This window comes from Caloenas nicobarica, chromosome 9 (genome assembly GCF_036013445.1).
Source record: "Caloenas nicobarica isolate bCalNic1 chromosome 9, bCalNic1.hap1, whole genome shotgun sequence".
NCBI classification, from domain to species: Eukaryota; Metazoa; Chordata; class Aves; order Columbiformes; family Columbidae; genus Caloenas; species Caloenas nicobarica.
The window spans coordinates 13,793,213-13,815,617 of record NC_088253.1 but is presented as its reverse complement, the minus strand read 5'-3'; the positions used below and the strand labels follow the sequence as shown (position 1 = coordinate 13,815,617).

Sequence of the window (22,405 nt, the reverse complement as noted above, 5' to 3'; positions counted from 1 at the left end):
GGCAACCTACCAGCGGCGAGGCCCGCCCCCCCCCGCCTCCTCATTCGCTCACGGGCGGCAGAGCTCTCGCTCTCGATTTGCAGCCGCCGCTGTCAGCCAGGCGCGCTCTGAGGCGGGCGCTTCGGCTGGTGGCTGTGAGGAGACGCCCCTGCTGAGGGCTGGCGGAGTCTCCGGTGCGGCCTGCGGGGAGCGGCTGTGACCCCGAAGGGCCGGGCTGAGGGACGGAGTTCAGCCTCTTCTGGGCAGGTCAGCGCTGGGCCGGTGACCGCCGCGCTTGGGCCGTCCCCTCTCCCCTCGGAGCGGGCCCGCGGGGATGACTCGCCCTGGCCCGGGCTGTGGGATGTGGTTCAGGGAGTGTTTGCGGTGGTACGGGCTTGTCCTTGGCCCTTCTCTTTAAATCGTGCTTTATTCTCAATGGCCCCCATTTCCCCTAAAGTCAGAACACGGCATAAAGCTGGCAAACCTGGAAATAATCCCTCCCAGGAGCCACCTTCCAATGTCGTGTCCGGCCACACAGATATTTTAACAAAGATGATGAAGGGAGTGGAGCAGCTCCCTTATGAGGAAAGGCTGAGGGAGCTGGGCCTCTTTAGCTTGGAGAAGAGGAGACCGAGGGGTGACCTCATTAATGTTTATAAATATGTAAAGGGTGAGTGTCACGAGGATGGAGCCAGGCTCTTCTCGGTGACAACCAATGATAGGACAAGGGGCAATGGGTACAAACTGGAACACAGGAGGCTCCATTTAAATATGAGAAGAAACCTCTTCACAGTGAGAGTGACAGAGCCTGGAACAGGCTGCCCAGGGGGGTTGTGGAGTCTCCTTCTCTGGAGACATTCAAACCCGCCTGGACACCTCTTGTGTAACCTCATCTGGGTGTTCCTGCTCCGGTAGGGGGATTGGACTGGATGATCTTTCGAGGTCCCTTCCAATCCCTAACATTCAGTGATTCTGTGCGATTCTGTGAGGCTTCTGCCAGCTCAGGACTGGAGATACCTCTGGGGTCAGCTCGGTAATTGAAGCAGACTTGTTCCCACCAAGGGTGGGTGAAGGCATAGAAAAGGCAAGGGGTTTTGTTTTGCTTTGTTCTGGTTATTTTTTAACCATCTGTGTGTCTTAATTCAAGTGTTTTTCAGATTGACTGGCAAAGTTGGGAGTGGAATTTGCAAGCTATCAGCCTGTGTTTAAGTAAACAGAGTTGCCTACTGATTTTGAAATGTTAACCACAAGTGTAACATAGCTTTGGGGAGGAGACAGTGTCTCTTCCAGAGTATTACATCTTATAAGCTTTAATCTTAAGATTAAGTTTGGAACAGGTTTATAAACTGTGTTAGTATCCCTTCCACATTTCTTTCTAGGGTGTAACTGCTACTGAAGTAAAGATTTAAAGGAGGTCTGATGACAACAAAACCAAACTTTCCTGTGACAGCAGGATCTATAGTTGTCCCTTACGGGCATGTGATTGGAAATGAGAAATGGAGAGGGTCAGAGTTAGCCCAAAAGCTACAAGGTAAGCACAAACAAATTGGAAGAGGGAAAAAATTTCAGGCAAAGTGCTCCCCTCTATCACCAAGTATTGTTAAGATTGGCTGGAATGTGCTTTATTCTGTGCCTAACTTGTCCCATGTTCATGGTACAACCTGTGTTAGCAGGCTGAGAATTCATATTTGTCTGTCATGTATCTACATTGTCAGTTCTGTCATATTTGCATAGTTGCTTAGCACTTTAGAGAATAAGCAGAAGTATCTGCTGCTTTGGAACCACAGTACTGGGGCTATTGCGAATATTCACCTCCACTGAAATCCCATGCATTTACATGGATGCTGAGTGCTATCATCTCTTGGCATGGAAAACTAAATTAAGATGATCCTTTCAGAACAGTATGTGATGTTTTTGTTCAAGTCCAGAGTTTACTGAGAAGCTTTCAAATCCACAGTTTGAAAGTGCTATTAATTGGCATTACTGAAGGCATCACACAGTACTTTGGATTGCTTCTACCAGTTTCGCTTACAAAAAATAAAGGTTTTAAAGAATACAAAGTTCATTGTCAAGTCACTAGGATTATTGACACATTAGGGAGGTTGTGCGGTGAAGTAACTATCAGTTTATAAATTTTTTTAACTATTATTTTTTTTCTTTTAACAATCTCACCTTAAGGGAAAATTAGACTTATCTTTGAAGATGGCTTGGGACTTGTGGATTTTCATCTCTCAAACAGAACTTGCATTTTATATATTTCTGAAGCAGATTTGGTTGCAGGGGATGAATTCAAACGAAGATTGGTTCGGTTTAGAAATGTAAGTACTACAGAAAAAGAAAAGGAAAAGCTTTCAATTGGTATCTGTTTATTCCATGCTTCCGAAAACATTCTTGTGTTATTTTTAAATTCTAGTGGAGCTAAACTTATGTGATAATTTCCACTTGAAAACTGAAAAATTACGCAGCTGCGTAGTTACTCTGTATTGAAGCTCAGTACTGTTGCTGAAACTTCTATTCTTCCTCGCATTTGCTTTCAGGCAGCTCGTACCTGACAGAAGTTTTCGCTCTCTCTTGCATTGCGTCAGCTTGTCATTAACAAGGTCTTTTCTTTTTTCCTTTCAATACAGGCCAGCAGTCTTGGGGGAATTGTAATTGTAGAGAAAACCCAAATAAGTGATCAGTACTTCTTAGCAGTACAAAAGCTTGTTGTGCTAGAACTTGGAATGGTGTTGCTTCCTGTGGCAAATCAAGGAGAAGCTTCTCAACTTATTATTCAGCTAGTAAGTTTCTATGTTAGTTGACAAACATTTAGTAAAATATGGGACATGAGGAGAGTTACCTTTTTTCCCCACAGTCACCACTCATTTCAGAAAGAACACCTGGGATCTTGAAGGAATGTAACATATTTTGTTGTTTGAACATAAGGACTAAATATCATGCAGCAGCAATACGATTTTAATAGTATAGTTCAGTGGAAAGAGGGCTCATTTGGGAACAAAAGAAAAAAGTTGAAGAATAAGATAGTGGATGTTTTTAATGTGATCTTGTACAGAGATGCCACTGGATAGCATTAGGCAATCCTCATGGGAGTTCTTTGTCAAAACTGACTTGAGATATTGCTTTGTCTCAGGCTGGAAAAAGTGTGTTCTTATGTTGTTTCTCTTTTCCTTTCTCTGATTGCATCAAAAAGATGACAAAATAATTATTTTAGTTCACAATTGGTGTTGAGAAACTTGGTTTCCTACTAAGACTTTGTGGATCTGCATCAAAATGGGCACACACTTAAGGAGGGAGCTTGGTTTTTAAACTTTCTAGTGATTGCATTGAACTCTCGAGATGAAAGAAACTGTTTTGAAAACGAAAAGCAGAACTCCAGCAGAGGGCACTCAGGGTCCCTTATGGTTTTGTTTTGCTTCAGGTCCGTGAGCACAGTAGGGATCCCAACAGCAACCCCTTTCTTCGGAAACCATGTTCTCAGCTGGCAGAGCCATCAATGTTTCAGACAGTGCAACAAATTCCAGGAGTTGGGAAAACGAAAGCTCTGCTTTTACTGCAACAGTTCGGAAGCATCCACCGGCTTTGTAATGCATCTGTCAAAGAGCTTGAGCTAGTGGTTGGACAAACGGTAGCACAACAAATTCACACCTTTTTATGTTCTTGACATGCATGTGTAGTCATGTTTTGGAAAACAAGGGCTTTTTGTTTGTTTCTTGTGAATTATAAAATTTTGGTTTTAATAATCACATATTATGGTAATTTCTAAAATCCTGGCAACAACTGGAGGGTGTTGACTAATTCTCTAGATAGGCTGAGCTATGAAAAATCACCTTGGAAAGAGGGCTGTAAAGTCTTTTGCATCCATCTTGTACAAAAAGCTAGGAGAAAGCTGTCTTTCAGCATCCACAGAAAAAAATGGAAAAGCAATTTGCTTGCTTACTTTTGTCTTCCAGAAACTTCTGAAGTTACCTTCTCAGTAACTCAAAATGTGAATTACAATGCTTTATAAAAGTTAGCATACATTGCTTTATAGTAGTATCTTTGTTTTATAACTTCTTGGAGTTTCTTTGGAAAGTCCTACTGGAATACATCTTTGATTTTACACCAACGTGTTTCTCTGGTTCCTTTTTCAGTTCACAGGGTGTTATCAAATTGATTCCCTTTCCCTAATAGCCAAAATCTTGATTAATTCATGTTGCACTTTTGGATATAGGTTGGGATAATTATAATCAATTACAATATAATTTGACATATTGATTATTAATTCTAATATCAATTATACTATAATGTGTGCTACAAAGAAAATCATATGGGAAGCTTTGACCAACATTTGTAATTCATCCTGTTCTTCCAGGATTAATCTTTTCAAAAGTTATTTGTGAAGAGGGGGATTGGTTTTCCTGACATCTTGCATTTTATTTGAAATTATATTCTTATCCTATTTAATAAGGACAAAATTGCCTTTAGCCTTATGCCTCCATTAAGGAGGTATGTGAAATGCTTCTTTCATACTACTTGCGATTTGGATCACAGCAGGAAGGGAGTTGAGCAGGATTTTCAATTCCATTTTGTAAACTAAAGAAAAGTGAATAATAGAACCTTGGCACCACTGTAACCAATCTCATCCAGCGGTCAGCATGGACAGCACATAGACCTGTTATTTATATTGATTCCTTACTTAGGATGAAAATACACTTATAATTTGGGCATAAATATTTAAATTACTGAATAATAAACATCAGAACTTCCAGAACTACAGACAAGATACTACTTTTTTACAACTAGGGAATGCTTAAGCTTCTTTATAAATGTTTGTTTAGATTTTATTCCCTCTCAGACTTCGTCACTTTGCTATGGAGACTGGATTTCACACGTAAAGGTATGTGGCTATTGATGTTGCAAAGCAAACACTTTTTTAGTACTTCAAATGGTTATCTGCTCAGTGCATTGAATAAAGTTTAAAGTAGTAACAATTAGTACTAATGGAATTATAGGCTGAACTACGAGTCTATTGCAGACCTTTATTTTTAGGGCACTATAGTAGCCCTGTACATGCTTGTGGATAGAAACATATTACAAATATTCCTGTGGTCTGAGCAAAAATATAACTTGCTGTGAAATTAGTATTTCCCTTAAGCTAGCTGTTGGCTACCATTTTGTGTTGAATGAGTCTTTAGTTAGGTGATAGAAAATACTAAGTATGTATTTGTAAGATGCTCGAGAAGCCCCAAATGTTGACATATGTCACGGACGCACCCCAAAGTCAGTTTAGGCAGACAACAAGGTCCAAACCAGACTTTATTCTGGCCAGAAAAGTGCAGCCAGTAAACCGACTAGAAACATGGTTTATACAATTAGTTAGCACTCCGATAACATAAAATGCAGGTTCGTATATCAGTTGAGGAGGTTATTGGGGTGCAGCAAAATAAGAATAATGAGGATCCACAGCGTGCATGTACGCACTCACAAGAAACAAAACCAGAGTCCTCTACCCCATTTTGCCTGCAGGAAACAAACACTCGCCTGTTGCGGCAAGGACTTGATTCAAGGATATATCCAGTAAATTATCACTCACCCAAATGAGGAGGCGAGGCACTCCCAATCCCAGGAAGTTTCCTTAGACGGCATTCCAGTCTAAGGGGAGGGCTCTGGCTCAGCAGACCTGCTGCTCCAAGAAGACCACACAAAAGGAGTCTTCGGCGGGAGCCCCATTTATAGTCTGATCAGATCTGGCTGTGGGCATTCCAGAAGCTTCTCAGCTTTTCTGGGCCCCTCCTCTGGGCTGTGGGCATTCCAGAAGCTTCTCTGCTTCTCTGGGCCCCTCCTCTGCTCACGACCCTGTCAACCGACTCCGGGTGCCCACAAAAAAGGCCATTAACTGCCCCATTGAAGGCCCCAGTTCTGAGAGGGGATGTGCAACTGCCACACCAGTTCTTGGGGCGGGGGGTGGAGGGGAAGTGCAACTGCCACAACATGTACTGGGGGAGCAGTTAAATATTAATGGGAAAATACCCCCAACCTTTCCTCAAGGACTAGTGAGTAGTGATGAGAATGGAAAGGCAGTTAATCATGCAGCTGAGGGGGAAGATACTTGTAGGAAGACTGTCATGGTGGACTAAGAGAAACTAAGACCTGGAAGGGTGATTCATGTGATTCATACAACTTTGCTAAAGATTTCATTAGCCAGATAGTAATTTTATCCATACATGCAAAGTAAATCTCTTCTGTATGGAATATTGTATGGCAGGGTCTTGTGTATCAGTATATGATTGCCTGTGATGTACAAGAAGTGCTACTACAAATACACATGAAGAGTAACTACTAAGGATAGATGAGTCACAAGTAATTTACAACATTTTTAATGTAACCTCTATAGGGAAACTCTAGAAATATTGTTAATGCTCTTCGTAAGGAAGCAAGTTTTAGACTATAAGTTCCTGTACTGTCCAGTATACCCTTCAAAGTTAAGACAGTTTCTTAGATCATTGTAAGCAACACTACAGAAACATGCAAGAGGTATGTCAGCAGTAAAGAGTGAAGATCTGCAAATGGTGCTGTATCATGCAAGGTGTAGCAGAATCAAAAAGCTACAATGAAATGGCAGCAACTGATTTTTATTCTTAAATAAGTATCATCAACATATTTACACCTATTACATAAGAAACTAAAAATAAATGACCAACTTTAAAGTTCACACCCATATGCAAACTTTCTCCTTAAGTTTTGAGTATCAAACAGCATATATCTACTCTGTAGATGGCAATGTTAACTAACACTACTGTGTTAGCAGTCCTCCATTAATTTCAGTTTTAGAAAACAGAAGAAACGCTCACACAGTTGTCTCTTTCCTTAAAATATATATATATATAGCCAATACTTGCTCATGAATCGTTCCAAGGGGAGGATTTTTTTTTTTTTTAATTTGGCGTGATAGTAAAAAAATATTCTGCCGTTTAGACTCAGAAACACTTTTCTCTTCATATTTTAAAGCATCACTGCAATTTATGTACTCTTGTTCAATATACTGGAATACGTCAGTTTTGAGATTCGTTCCATAGCTATCAATTTTATCAACACTAATGAGATCCAAGTCTTATGGTAAGTAGGTTAAATAATTTCAAGTTTGGAATAAAGCCTGGTTTTAACAATTGAATCAGCAGGCATTTAAAATGTAACCCAGATCAGGAAAAGAACAGAGTAAAAGCCTTTTGTAGTTCAAAAGATCTTTTGACTTCTAAGCCTTCTAATTCTCTTCCAGAATTAAATTAACTATTCAGAAGAATACACGTAGTACTCTCAGAAAAGAGAATGTGTATGCAATAAAAACCACGACTATGTGACACTGCCCCTTGGCACAAGGCTAGTTTCTCCAAATAACGTTATTCTCTTTTCCCCTTGGGTTTGTTAAGATAATTCTTTAAAATAGTGTTAAGTGATTTATTATTGACTCTAAACCTTTACAGTGAAATCATCCTTTTATGTGTCCCCTATTGTTTTGCATGCAGCGTCAAGTTTGTAATAAATAACTCCCATCTATCACAGTTATAAAAAATTAGTCACGATACTGTATTTTGAAATTCCAAAGGAATCCGATCCTGATGTAACAATTTGTAGATGAGAAAATTGCTTATTCCATACCTCGCAAACCATTTCATTCTAACCTTCAAATACTTCAGTTTTACAGTTTTCTCCCAGCCTCTGACCTTCATAGTGGCTCAATACACAGTCTGAATTTATAAACATATCTATAAAGATAAAAGTGATCAATATATGTTTTTATACATTTTAAAGAAAAATGTCATGTTAACAGTTCCTTCTAAAAGATTCAATACAACGAACTTTCCATATTCAGAAGTGTGAAAGGAGAAAGCTTCTTCTTAATCTGAGAACTTCCAGCCACAGCTGCGGGCAGGCAGAGCGTGCTTGCAGCTTTCTGTCTGTTTTTAGTTCCCCAACTTAGAAAAGGCAGTTTCAGTGGGGCTTTCTTGGTCTGATCAGTCTTATCCTCTTCCATGGCTAAACAGATTAAGGAGTACGTCTTCTGCATTCCCACAGAGTAAGTTGCACTCTTACTGTGCTGTAGGAAAAAGAGAAGTGTTATAAGAATCAGTCACCCAAAATGGGTCAAAATTCTGAAGCTAACAAAAGGTTACTGTGCAAATAGTTTTCCAAGGCAGACAACAGCAAGTTTGCTGTGCTAATGACAGACCAGCTGAACACAGGGCCCTTCAGAGCACTGCGAGTCTGGTAGTTTGCCCATCTATTAACAGACTCCAGGGTTTACTGTGCAAAGCGTGAAGGGACCTGTGAATCTTTTCCATGGGTTGTGTTATAGTTAGTGTTTACTGGCTTCTAGCATAACTATACAATATATACACTAACTTCTCTGCAAAGCTTATATATGTAGTTCTTGCACAAATCTCCAAAGGGTAGAGTCTTTTTGCTGTCTTTGGACAGGTTCCATGTTGATTGCAACTACGACAACAAGAGTTACTGTAGGACATTCTTTTGGGATACTTGAAAGGCACAGCCTTCTCTGCCTTATCTTAGCTGTGCCCCGAAACAATTTGATTATATTCCAGCCTTGTGAGTCCAGCAGCAGTTTAGAATGGCAGGTGTGCAATTCCTTACTTTCAATAAGGGAAATCAACTTCTTAAAGAAATAAACAAAACCTAACAGCAGTAAAAGTACCTTGTAAGTAAGAGTACCTTCTAAGGCAACAATACTTCAGTGCCTAAGCTTGCCAGGGAATGTTGAAAGCATGAAGCACTGGATTTAGCTGAAATACAGGTTCTCCCACACTACAAATAAGTTTAAGTTATTTAGAGCTTAACATTTTTTAATCTTGTGATAATTTTTCCTTAGTCTAAAGCTTCTACAGCACCTTAGTAACTGACTAGACAGTTAAAGTCCAGCAAAATAAAAACTACATACACTAATTTGTGATCTAATACAAAAGTCATGGATCATTTATGTTAGCAGTGCATAGAAAATAGGCAGGAAGTCTTAGATGTTCTATTTCATTCCATTATTCTTTCACTGTGGCTTTTCCAGTGCTGAACAGGGTAATATTTTCATCCTCTGGGACAAGTTAAGGAAAAATAAAATATGCCCTGGAATTTATAATTCAATTAATCTAAGTAGCTCCACTACAAAAACCCCCACCACCCAACAATTCCTATGCACACAGACTGTGTTTTAGCTTGCTAAGTCATGATAATTTAAACAGGCTGTTTAAAACTGAACGTATACCTGAATGCTTTAGATATTCACTGGTGGAGTGGGATATCTGACTACATGAAAGCAAACAATCAGGGACTGAAGCCAGGAAAGTGAAAAAGACTCTCACATATCCAATCTGCAAAATGTATTTGCCTCATTACATACCATAGACGCTGTTGTATCCTGGCAACTGATAACCTCCATCTCGATGGGCTGCTCTCCCACGCTTTTGAGTTTTTCCAGCACCTCGTTCACTCCAAGCCACTTGCAATCCACCCCACCAACTGAAACAATGTAGTCACCTTCTTTTAGGCCCATTGACTGTCAAAAAATTTGCACAAGTTATTATCTGGAATTATAAAGATGCGTAAAGTGTTTTTGTGATCATGCAGTATCTGCCCTAAAGGCATTTCCCTCTTAGATGCTATGAAACCATTGTCTAGCCAGACACGTGGAACTAAAGTATATACATAACATAGAAACATGCAACTTTTTCATGTACACAAATTACTTATTGGAGTTACTATTGATAAATGTGCTTCTGGCATACATAAATACTGTCTCTTTTTATGTCCTTTTTACTTTTCTTCTTAAGTGAAATGTGGGGTTTGCTGCTATATTATCGCCCATGAGATATTTTCTCCAGTTTGTACTTCTATTTCTTCAGTATTTTTATTTGTACTTCTGTGGTTGCTTCTACCTTTCCTATAGCTAAACTATGCTCATCACTGCATGCTGCTTTATCCCTTTGTTTTTTCCCCCAAAAGAACAACATATTAGAAGCCAGTAATCTGTTCTTTCCCCTCTTTCTCCTTGGGCACATGCTACCTTCCCTGCCCGTCCGGATCCTCATCTTTGCTGTTGTTGCTACTTTCAAAAGCCTTTATCTGTTCTAGCTTTGTGAATTAGATAGGGAATAACATTTGCTTTTATAATTTGGGACCTTCTATTCAGTGTGAACAGAGGAAGAAATCAACTCTAGTTTAATGCGATGTCAGGGATATGAATAGTCTAACATCTAAGGTGTATATAGCACTGAAAATGTGTTCAGATTATATGAACTGATGGATATACTGATGGATAGTAGAACTCAATAAATATTCCATACACCAGTATGAACAAGCTAAAGTTACATTTAAAAGATGGTAAAGTCAGAGTCTGGAGAGAAATTGTTAATATTGCACCAATGTACTTACTGCTGCAGAACAAGCTGGATCAAGACAGTAAATCTGTACTGGCGAACCTCCTTTCAGACTGAATCCTAGCTCTCCTGCTTCCTGCTGGATGCGAATGGTACGTGGAGCCGTCCACCTCTGCTTGGCTGAGAACACTGTCAGTGGGCCCTGCAGGTAACACAGCAGCAGGCACATTACGTCTCACTGTCATTCATAGGTAAGCATTTCTCATTTTTTAAGTTATAATGCTTTAAGCTCATGTTATGTAGGTTTTACTCAGGTTAACTTCCAGCTACTTCAATTGAAGTGGAACAGTGACATTTATCCCAGAAAGTTAAGATGTCCCCTGAAGTGCTCAGCTCTACTTCATGGCTGTTCAGGTGATGCTTCAGCAGAGTGGGACGAGAACAACTGCCAAGTTGCTCTGAGATCTCTGTTAAGGTCTGCAGAGTCTTTTGGCTGCAGCAGGCTCTAAGGTCCTATATTACTCCATTTTGGAGGAGATAACTGATTTATGAAACGCTGCCTATTCTGATCCTAACCTCAACTCCCATTTCTTTTTGCTCACTGATACACACAGAGCCACCTGACAGACCGGCTTTGTCACCTGCAACATCACACCTTCAAGTACTACATGTTTCTCCCTGCCTTTAATTTGTACACAATTGTCCATTGAAACTTCAGGGGACTTTTATGAAGGTTATCAAGAAAGAATGCTGTGCAAAGCCTTATACAAATGGCACTTCTATTCTCTGCTAGTCTCAAGCTGACTTATACCTCTGAAGCTAGGGGTGATCTCTCCAGTAACTTCTGAAAAAAACCCAGTTAGTACAGAATCATTTTTTCAGGCTAAAATACTCGCATCCCTTCCCTCATGTTACAATGAATTTATACTTGCTAGCAAAATGACAGAGGTTGGTTGGCATTAGCATGTTACTTACCAGTTTGTGAAAGAAGTCTTTAACTTTCACCTTGGAAAACTGAGGAGCGATTGTTTCTATTTTGTGTTCCGTTTTAGCTAAAAAAAAAATTAAAAAAATATTTTTCTCTCAAGTATTAGTTAAAAGATGTACAAATTTATTTTTCTTGCACTCCAAGCTAGATAGAAACTTTTCCTAAATTCTTACCAGTCTGTAGAAGAACTAATTTTTGTGAAAATGTGTAAGACAAATATCTGAATCACCTTAAAAATATCTTCAAAGCTCATAGTATCAATACAGAAAACTTAATATTTAAAACCCGAGCTCATTCTTTCCCACTGTTTCCCAAGAGGAAAGATTTGGATGAGCTGAACTAAAGTAGGAAGAAACAATAGCAGCCAGATGGAATTAACAACTTAGACCAGTGTCAGAGCTGTGCTACAAGAAACAGTAGTTTCATATCCCTGTGAAAGCATATCCGTGTATGGTTAGATACACTTCATTTCTACCTGTGTATACTTACGAATGATATCTGGAGCCTGGATGAGACTGAGAAAGTCATCCTCCGTCTCTTGCTGAGCATATTTGAGAAGTGAGCGCTTATGTGCAGCTGTCAGAACCTCCTGGAGAACATCAATGTTTCGAAGCTTTTTGCACAGTCCACAAACTCTTAGAGCTTCTTCATGGCAAACAATGGCTTTGCGTAAATGTGCTTTCCCTGAACAAAAATCAAAGCTGTTGGTCGTCCCACACAGACAACAAATAAGTGGTAATTTTCAAATTGTATGTAGTAGCTGGGTGAAACCAGCAGTTACCTAATTGTTTTCGCTGAACTTTGTCCTTTAAAACAGTGAGAACCTTCAGTCCTTCAGGCATGTAGTCATACAACTGGGAAAAAGCTTTTTCCTGTTGATCTTCATCATCACTAGACTGCACTATAATAATTGACACAGAACATTAACCATTGCACATCTCTTGGTGCCCTCTTCCTTTAGGTGTATCATTGTGTAGTTATTACTGCCTTCTCTCCAAATGCAGTCAAATATTTTTACAAATAGATATTGATGGGAATTTCAAGTTTTTAAGACTTTTATCAGTTTTATCATCTGCAGTATGCAAGTAATACTTACATGCCAGAACATATTGAAAAGAATTAAACAATTTAGTAGCATATAATGGGTACAACATTCCTTTTGTTTCCACAAAAGTCAGTTTATTGAAATTTCACATTCTTCTGTAATGAACAAAAAAGCATGGCCTCATATCTGAACAGGAAAATGGCCACCAATTAAGATATATTGAAACCGTAGAGTTCCTGGCACCTAGTCTTATTCACAGACCAAATTATAACTCTTCATGTGTTTATTATTGTTATTTATGTGAATATATAGAAAACGTATGATTCTTACATTCATGGTCACACAGAATGGTGGCAATGAAGTAATGTGCCAGAGCTTTGTAATGGTCTGACTTTATTTGTGCCAGTTTAGACCAGGAATAGGGAATATTCTCTTTCACTGGTTCCTGATTCATTGCAGTGTTAACCAGCATGTAAACCTCTCCCACCTAAAATAAAGCACAGAATTGAAGTATGAGAATTTAACATTAGTTTTTAGGAGTTCAAGAAAGGGATATTGTGTTCAGCTTTAAGATAATTTCATTTGCATCACATCAAAGGAGGGGGGGGCGGGAAAGACAGTTAGAAAGGGTTGGAAATAAGTTTTGAGAAAATTTTGTACAAGAACAGATGGACTATGTCAGTCGATCTATATAGCTTCAGAATTCAATAAAAACACTATATAATAAATGTGGGGTTTTTTTAAATTTACAAATACATCTCATCAGGTTAATTCAGCTGAGATAAAGAGTGAAACCTACTTATACAGTAGGTTCGTGCTTCACTTCTGAAACCATGGAATCAAATCTAGCCTTAAGTTTGTGTGATCTAGTTAAAAGCAGGCTACTATTCTTTATGCAGAGGAAATAAAATAGCTTTTCAAGCAGTGAATGCTGCTTTGATGGATCAAACAACTCCACCTGACAGAATCCAAAAATCTTTCCCTTGCAGCTGATCAGTCCTACAGATAAGTCAGTACAGATTTGGTAGGAAGGGCTTTTGCCCATTTGTCTAGTAAGGAACCAGTTATATCTGCTGCTCTGAAATGGCTCAGAAAGCACATTCATATCTTGTTGGCATACCTGATTTTTTTATGTCAACAACCTCAATCAAGTCTGACGCTACCTCTTGGGGCACAGCCTGCAGCTCTGCAGCTACTGATCTGCTCATCGAGGTCCTTCCCACAGTTAGAATTCAATTATTCTTTTGGACTTAAGCTTTTTAGGTTTGCATAACCTCTAGGTGCTGGGAAATAACAGACAGGTTGTGTTCAATACTTAACAGAGAGCTACACAAACAACCCCGTCCTTTTGTATGTTGTTCTGTGGACAAGATCTGTTTGAAAAAGCAATACAATAAATAGCTTGTAAATAAACCTTCAGCAAGTTCACTGCCCAAGTGTTCCAGCATGTTTCTATTAAACTTCATGGATTATGAATTTTAAAAATATCATAAAAGTTCTAAAATAATTATATCTAAATTGCAGATTTAATCTTCTGAAAGGCTGTGATTCTCATTGTAGCTTGTGAGAAATCCCTTGTTACTTTTGGTTTTCTGTAGTGGTTGTTAACATTCAGGTTTAATAAATTATGTTAATATTAATAGAGGCTGTAGCTAGTAACACAGCACTGTAAACAGTTATTTTAAAGACTAAGTTTTAAGTCTTATATCTTACCTTGGCAACTTCCTGTGTCATTTTCACTAGTGTGAAAAACTCATTGCGTATTCCAGGAAGACCAATCTGCTCAAAAACACACTCTTGAGCTTGTGCAAGCATCATTTTTACCAGAACATTCAGCATTGCTGGGCTCATATCGTAACTTGGTGTGTGAGTAAAGGTCTCCTTTAAGTAGCTTAGGACTCCTGAAATTACAAAATGGTTTTGTTAGCATTACAAAGAGAGAAACCAGTGAACTTAATTCTAGCATGTACCTTAACAATTAAGATTGAAAGCATATTTTCTAGTATTGCTACAGCAATCTGAAGGGATTCCTAGTACACATGGAATTAAACTGACCTACAGTTTAGCTTTGCATTCCCATCAAAAATCTCCAGGCACAGTTCTCAAAGGTACAATAGAAGCTGCAAGTTTTAAGGGCAATACCTTCATATTTGCTTATAACAAACAGTTCTTGTGATTAACCATAAAGCTGTGCTGAACTGAATGTGACTTGTATACGGGAGTGGTAGGCTGGGGCTTATACAGAGGATGAGAAAGGAAAAAAAAAAGATATCTACACAACTATAAGGAGGTGACAGTAGATCCCTTGGATGGAAGGAAAAAACACAAACATATAAACTTGATTATTAATCTCATTTTCAGATGCTAAGTGCATTGTGTGTCCCAATGAAAGCTCAATGCCATCCCTGTAAGTAAACTAGAACAGTGTATTTAATAAGGTAAAATTAGATTCTGCTCTAGACATTTGGTTCCACTAACATATTAATAGTTTCTATCACTTATCAAATTAAAAACAAACACATACTCTAGTGCAAATATCAAGTAACAGTTTCATGGATGGAAGCGTAACCTTCAGCATGCACGTCATCCAACTGGTTTAGTGAGTTCTACTGGCCTGCTAATTGCTGATAATGCCACAAAAGTGTAACAATAAGACCTCTGCTTTTTAAGCATCCCAGCTTGTGTAATTTTACTTCTTGCCATGACATTCAGTTCTGGTCATGTTGTGCTGTATTTTCCTGCTACTGGTGTCTGAGATTTTTCATTTTCTGTGTCACGCTTGTATCTTTTAGGTTATTAATACATCCTTACACAAATTTGAATTATGGCAGTCTCTGAACGGAACTGAAAGTATGGGGGAATTTTTTTTCATTCTCAACATATTTCTGCTTATGCAGTAAGCATATACACACTGAGAGCTTTGTTAACGATACACTCTCTGCAATATTTCCCATTCAGCACAGAGAAATGGTTAATGCATGCTCTATATCATGTCTCCACCAACGTAATGAACAGTGTTACGGAGCCGTGCACAGGTATAATGACATGCATCTCTCCTGAGCACATCGCGTTGGGGCCCTGCAAAGGTACTGTGTCAGCAAATGATGCATTTCAATTTGTGAACTAATTCTGTTCTGTAAATATTTGAAGTGAAAAGCAATGGTTTTTATTTGCAAAATGGAAGGAGCAGCAGCAAAATGGAGAAACTTCTCAAGTATTGAAATTTCTTTTAGATGAAATACAAAGGTTGAAAAACAATTTATTTAATAAATTCATGAAGAAATACTATCATTTTTTTATAGTTCTGTATTCAGAAGAGGGGTTTTATGACAATGCAACGCTGTGGTCCACAGTTTGTAGCCGATAAAGCTACTCATACAGTGGAAGACAATAGCCACAGATTGTTAGTGCAGAAATAAATCTTATAGAACATATTAATTACATAGGTGATGTCTTTAAGCATTATGTGTAGCACAGATGACATTTACAAAAAATTCAAAAATCTACTTGGAAAAAAACAAAAGCTTCTATAACATTCAAGGGATATGATTCCCTTTGTTAGAGTTTGTATTTTTCTTCACTTGGGACAGAGATTATTTTGAACTTGTTTGCTTTTGGAATCTATGGAAAAATGTAATCAAATCTCAGAGAAGACAGATTAATTTCAAAGAGACTATATAGAAAACCAGGTTTTAAGCCCTTTATCAAGCCTTTAAATTGTTTCTTGTACAGATTTTACAGCAATGTAATATCACTGAGGTAAAAGCAGCTATACTGGTGAAACAAGGAACGAACAATGAAGCAGTTAACGTTAGGGCTATTACTTGGACCTTTGAACTGCAGTTCATTAATCGTTAACCACAGTATTCAGTGTCTTTATCTGCACGTTCATACTGCAGTTCCAGGTTTTGAAGTAAAGCTTCATCTCAGCTCTTTGCTAAGGTTCTTGGATTTCCTCCTTTTTTGTGTAATGAAGTCAGTGGGAAATGCAGAAATCTGGAGGATGTCAGGATGAGATTAGGAATATTTGCATAAATAGCTTCCTGATATTTTAAAATTTGTACCTGCAGCTCTCTGAAAAGCATCAACAGCATTTTCAAGTCCAGCCTGGGTCTGACGATTGCATCTTGTTCCAATCTGGGTGTAGAGGGCTCCAATGTTGAATAAAATACTGGCTTTTTCAAGCAACAGATTTTGCTGACACACAGGGACACCTGTGAAGGAGTCATACCTTGGGAAACAAACATAAGAAGCAGCGTTAAGATTAGCAGAGTCCATTGAAACAACAGATACTTTCATTCTGTTTTTCCAAAAGAGCAGTGGAATTCTTAATAATTGTTCTGCTACAGTGAAAATGAAGGTGAATAGAAAGACCATTATGTACTGCAAGGACAATCTAGGTGCTGCAAGACCAAGAATAGCTTTATTTAAGGCTTAGTTTTCTGCAGGTTTTACAGCAGTGCCTCCATAAGCATACCTAACTTTAAAGTGCCTATAAAACAACACAGACACTGAGTATACTGGGGAAGTATCCTTATGTGCTGCTATGTTCTCTTTCTTAGATGCTGCCAAAGATCAACTGTTGGCATGGTCAGATCCTTTATAGCTTGTTTTTTTAAGTTTCTCCTTGCAGTTATGACTAGAAATTTAACAGTTCCTCTTAGCTGCAGGGTAGTCATCTTTTTTCATCATAAAAATAAAAATTCTGAATTCAGAGTCCAACTTTGCTCATAGATGTAGTCAACACTCTATTGTAATAAATTAAGTCGCTCCTCTCTTCTGGCCTAAATGTTGTTCTTAACAAACTGAAGGAAGGGAATTAAGGTCTGACTCATTCCCCTTTTGCTTCGTGCACCAAGGTTCAGAGCCCAAGAAATGTCTGCAGTTGTCCAAAATGAAGATTATTTTCTGTCTTTTTCTCTTGTGCTAACCTGCAGCCCAAATCATAATCTAGTCAATGGCTTAACTCAAAGCATGAAAAGGGTTTATTGTATTCAGATTTACTCCTAACACTAAAAAAAGAAAATTACAACGCACACTCCAGGGAGTTGGGGGGAGAAACACACTGACATGCTTCAAATGAAACAGAAGACAGTTAAAGGTTAACAGTGTTCTGAAAAACAAAACAAAAAAAAGACAAAAGACAAACATGAACTGTGCACTTACCATGTAAATAAAACTCCCATGTGCCTGGTGGGTGGGAAAAATCTGGTTTCTACATAACCAAGTTGAAGGAAATAGCTCATCAACATCTCAATGCCAGCTCCGTCTCGGCTAGGAGTGCGGCAGGCCTTAAAATACAATACATTAAAATAAAGTGTGTTCTGTTGAGGTACAGGATGAATACTGAAACACTCAGACTTTTGCATGTCATAGAAATGTGTGGAATCTGAGAACAGTCAGCTTAAGGCCATATGGATGCATTCCAAATAAGAGTTTTTCAGCTGCACAGAAGTAGAACAAAACCTTTAAGGATGCAAAGAGGATCCATTTGACAAGTCTCAGAGTTAACTAAGGAAGCAAAAGGGATATGTTTAGCAAATCTCAGAGTTAAATAAAGATTGTAGGTATTTTATGAAAGCTACAAAGAAAGTTTATGTTTCTAGTATAATACAGAAAACAAACAATAGTTAGAAATAACAACTATTTACTACAATATTTTGCAGATGAATTCACTTCAACATTCCTCCTGCTAAATTTAAAATACTTCGAAGTAAAGAAAGTAGATAGGACAAATCTTAGATTTACAAGATTTACAAAGTTATGTCAATAGCTCAATCACTTTGCATAACTTCATCATTTTCTTCACTTGTTCTTTACACAGGTTGTAATGCTCTTGGACAATGGAGATTCATGTTCCTTATTTCAGAAATGAAGTCAGTAAGAATACGGTAAGTTATAAGTAATAGTGGCATATTCTGATTCCATACAAATATTATTTACAACTGTAGATTAGAAGACCTTGTGTTATGCTATACTTGAACTTACTTGTCTCAGATCCATGAGATCTGCTATTTCATCTTCATATTCAGAACTATCTTCACTATAATGTTCCAGAATAAAGTCCTGGGCGGGGGGCGGGGGTGGGGAGGTGGAAAGAAGGAAAAAAAAGGGTAAAAAATTGGAATATCTAAAATTGACCTAAACTATTCTCTTTTTTTTTCTGCAATTGCAAACAGTTGCTATTTGCATAGTGTCTGCTCCCTTCCAGTCAATAGTACAGTAACATGTAGCAACGAGACAACAATAAGACAGTAGAACTAATAATTTGATTTGATATCTGAAACAAGAAATTCCAGTCCAGTGCAAAGGAACCAAACACCTATTACATCAACTCCATTGGGTTTTAAAACAACAGCACTTGGTGGTTTGGAAAGGGACAAATGAACCCTGTTAACTAAAACAACACGGGAATCAAGTGACCATAAAAACTTGTTAACAGAAAGAGACTGCCAAATTCTTGTCAGCTATATTAGGGCAATTCCACTTAAATTAACAAAGCTGCAATGGCATAAAGCTCTACCATAATCTGACCATGGAGATTAACCTACAGAAGTAAAAGCAGAGGCAAATGCTATAGTGATATAAGATGGTTTACCATGAGGTAAAATCTATATTGCACTATATACAGTAGTCTAAAAAATACAGAAGGTGGCTCAAATAGCCAGCAAAGTATATTAGCCAACAAACAAGCACTATTAATGCTGCAACAGTGCTTCCCAACTGAGCTAGCTTGGTTAGTGCAACTTGGAGTATCAGTGCATCATGCTGATTAAAACCTTCATCACTACTTTCTTTCACACTTAGAGTGGTAATCAAAAGTCTTACTGGAACCAAAAACTGAAGAAGGAATTTTTTTTCTCTTTGATTTAACTCTACTGTCTCTGAAGTGGGATTTCTTATAACATCTTCTGATTCCTTATGAGCAATGACCCAAATAATTGGTGGTTAACTTTTAATCACATTGTGATCTCAGTTTTAGGGCAAATGAAAGAAAAAATAATTTGTACATAAATTACTTCTGCGTATTTAAATCTGAAATGGAAGTTATTTCTGTTAACTATTCATTTGGAAACATGTCTCTGAAATTTACCTTGAGGGGGAGTGTAAAGTCTACTTCTTTGGTTTCCTTCAGGCCAAGAGGTACCAAGGGAATGCTGAAAGTCTCTCTATGGAAAAAACCAAAACAAAACACCAAAATAAACCCACTCAGAAATATTTATTTTCTGTTTGGCTATTGATAAGATAATTACTTTTGTTTCATTTGATGACAGAATGTTAATTTACTGATGGGTGTTCAGGTAAAAGGTACATAGTTTATAACAGTTCTTTCCTGTCCAAGAAACTCGGTTTAATGGCCTATGGCTCCTCAAAAAGAGAGTGAAGAAAGCTACTTGCCTGCATTTTTTTTTTTCATTTGACCCTATTTTTTCTTCAAGGAAAGAAAAGGAGACTCTCACAGGCTGGCTTCCTGCAATTTAGCTCAACCTTGATATACCTGCATGAGTTACATGGACAGAAAGCTGCTCCACAGCTGCTAGATCTGCCCTGTTAAGAGCTCTGATAATCACCAATAGTTACATCACCATGTTACAGGCTACCAGTGGTTTCATATGTAGAAGTGACGTATGTCTAACACAGGGAAAAGCAGGGCCAAAGGATACCAACAGTGAAAGGCCTGAGAGTAGGAAGTCTGAGAACTACTGAGTTTCTAAGGCAATGCTGGGTGTTAACCTCTAAACAAGTCAACCTCTAAAATATCAAAGGGCAATAAGGATGAGAACTGTGACTTTAAAAAATCTGATCCTCAAGTGAACACACATCTGTATCATGGACTTAAACCTGGATCATATCTGTAAATTACACTAGCTGATAAGACTATTATGAATTATACGGCACCATTTATCCCTCAAAAGCTACATATATTGCTCTCCCACTAAGCATATTACCCAATTATGAAAAAGAAAGATCAGAATTGCTTCCAGATACATAGCTTGTTGAGTATGTTTAAGAGGTCAGTATCAAGCAATTATAAGGTTTATCTGATATTCCTTTTTTTCCTGAAAACAACTGATTGAGTGTCTAATCTGTGTAATCATCGTTTAGAGTATTCCATGACCAACTACAACATCCCACAGGTGTGATTCATGTATAGTCTTATCAGCAAAACCAGCAAAATCACTTTCTTAGTGGTGAAAATGCCATTTTGGGAAGGTCAAAGTGCTCCCTCAGCAAAGGAAGAGTCTTTAAACTGGTTGGCATGATCCAGAAAGTGGCTCTGCCAGCTTGACTTCCAGGATACGGAGCCAAAACACTACTGCAGGCAGGGCAAATTATCCAATTTCTGATGGGGCTTTTAGAAGAAACCGCAACACTTAAAACAGATTGTATCAAGGCTTTTTCCCCAAAAGGAAGTGAGACACATGCAAAAGATATCCCAGCTTACCGAATTAATGAATTCTAGTACCACCCACAGTCCCTGTAGACACCAACATTCGTCATTCAAAGGAACTGAGTTTATTTTTTAAGTTTCTAAGGTGCCACACCCATGGAGGTAACATCATAAGCACATTCAACAGTTAGGGAGGTGATCCTGGATTTCCAGAAATGAGAAGAAATAGCGTCATGCTTCTCAGTCCAGCTCAGATGTGTGCAAGTACTGGGAAGGCCAACCCTTCAGACTGGTATAACACAATACACGGTAACCTAGTGATGTGGGTGTGACCTCATGTTGATGACTATATGCACAATAGATTCAAAGAGCAACTATTAATAGCTATTGCTATTAGTTGCTATTAAAGGCTGGAGAGCAGTTACAGAGGGAGTGAATTATTTTAGCTGGTGGAACATAAAAAGCATTTAGAGCTTAGAATGAACAGCATCAGAAAGGTAAAGCACCATTTAAAACAGATTGGGGAAGCAGGATCAGGAGAGAATAAAAGCTTACTGCTGTCCAGCCGCAAGCTTCTACCTGCCTTGGGGCCTGACCTGCTGTTCACCCTTCACTGAGAATCCAAATAATTTGAATATTCTTTAGCTAGAAGAAGGAATAGTAATTCTGGAGTCCTGCTCACACTCCCACAGCCATAACTTTCATACTGCTCTCTTTTCTCACGCGCATCTATGAAGACCGGTAAAATCTTGAACAAAAAAACATTTTTGCATCAAATAGTTGCCAAGGGGGTGGAAGGCAGGAACTTCAGCACAAGTTTCTTTTCAAGAAAAATGAAACATAGGTATTTCGCATCCAGTCAGCATTCAGTTGAAAGACACCCCACTGGAAATGTGCTTAGTCCCTCTACAGTAAGAATTCCTTGTAGTCCACCTGGAAATTTACACCTAACTGAGAACAGTGCTAAGAGGGACCCAAAATTATAGCCCCCTCATATGAAGCGCTTTAATTTGTGTCTTGAGCTGCTAATGTTAATCAAATAGCAGATGTTTAGTTTTAGGAGCAACAAGACATCCGATACAGAAAACATTGCGGTATTCAGACAATGAACAATCTTTAACTTTGAAATTTTATCTTTGAGGAATCCATTGCAATTTGAAGTCTAGTATGTTCTTTAAAGCTGGAAAAAAACCTTGGAACAATTCCAACTTAGTCTACTCCAAATTTCTCTGTTTTAGCCAGCTAATTTATGGATTTCTCTCACAGAAGTGCACACCTTAAAGATTGCTCAAGTCTGCTGTGAGCTCCAAATCAGCATTAGAGTTCTACTTTCCAGCTAAAGAGAGGACTGTTTTATGCACAGCATTTGAGAACAGATCCTATAACACTCACTAGGTTGGCTCACTCCAGAGTGCACTGAACTGATCACCAATTCTAGTACTGGAAATTCTGCTGGGTGCCACGTGTCTCCCCATGTAGCCCCAAGAGCTTTCAATTCTCGCAATACTCTCCTCCACAAGGGAACTTCGTATCTAAGGATTAGCAGTACATACCTTTCCCAAGTGAAACACAAATATGCAGACTAACCCTTAGTCAACAAATCTACCATCAAATATGTTATCTTCCCATCAAGTTCTCTG

The 22,405-nt window shown here is 38.5% G+C and overlaps 2 protein-coding genes across 3 annotated transcripts in view; one reads left to right on the top strand and one right to left on the bottom strand.

Moving 5' to 3' along the window:
• The first annotated feature begins 118 nt into the window (after positions 1-118).
• On the top strand, positions 119-10,456 carry FAAP24 (FA core complex associated protein 24). Of its 2 annotated transcripts, XM_065640873.1 has the most exons (7): positions 119-246; positions 1,359-1,510; positions 2,158-2,297; positions 2,607-2,759; positions 3,398-3,604; positions 4,797-4,855; positions 10,404-10,456. In XM_065640873.1, exons 2-6 carry the CDS (start codon positions 1,399-1,401, stop codon positions 4,851-4,853), a joined length of 669 nt encoding a protein of 222 aa, XP_065496945.1. In that variant the 5' UTR covers positions 119-246; positions 1,359-1,398; the 3' UTR covers positions 4,854-4,855; positions 10,404-10,456. The 2 variants fall into 2 exon arrangements, with proteins under 2 accessions (XP_065496945.1, XP_065496946.1); XM_065640874.1 differs by lacking the exons at positions 4,797-4,855; positions 10,404-10,456 and having other exon boundaries at positions 3,398-4,188.
• The window catches only part of RHPN2 (rhophilin Rho GTPase binding protein 2), a 28,211-nt gene continuing 13,607 nt past the window's right edge, over positions 7,802-22,405 (bottom strand). The window contains exons 4-15 of the mRNA XM_065640872.1: positions 19,467-19,542; positions 18,362-18,439; positions 17,540-17,664; positions 16,438-16,604; positions 14,087-14,274; positions 12,704-12,860; positions 12,110-12,229; positions 11,818-12,012; positions 11,316-11,392; positions 10,396-10,542; positions 9,365-9,520; positions 7,802-8,053 (exon numbers count right to left, since the gene is read on the bottom strand). Coding sequence (XP_065496944.1) covers positions 7,802-8,053; positions 9,365-9,520; positions 10,396-10,542; positions 11,316-11,392; positions 11,818-12,012; positions 12,110-12,229; positions 12,704-12,860; positions 14,087-14,274; positions 16,438-16,604; positions 17,540-17,664; positions 18,362-18,439; positions 19,467-19,542 — 1,738 coding nt within the window. The remainder of the gene's footprint in view (positions 8,054-9,364; positions 9,521-10,395; positions 10,543-11,315; positions 11,393-11,817; positions 12,013-12,109; positions 12,230-12,703; positions 12,861-14,086; positions 14,275-16,437; positions 16,605-17,539; positions 17,665-18,361; positions 18,440-19,466; positions 19,543-22,405) is intronic.

Excerpts from the sequence above, each read along its gene's own strand:
- FAAP24 (XM_065640873.1), top strand. The coding sequence starts at position 1,399 with ATGACAACAAAACCAAACTTTCCTGTGACAGCAGGATCTATAGTTGTC. Across the intron at positions 2,298-2,606 it reads GATTGGTTCGGTTTAGAAAT|GCCAGCAGTCTTGGGGGAAT; the intron begins GTAAGTACTACA and ends CTTTCAATACAG. Across the intron at positions 2,760-3,397 it reads CTCAACTTATTATTCAGCTA|GTCCGTGAGCACAGTAGGGA; the intron begins GTAAGTTTCTAT and ends GTTTTGCTTCAG.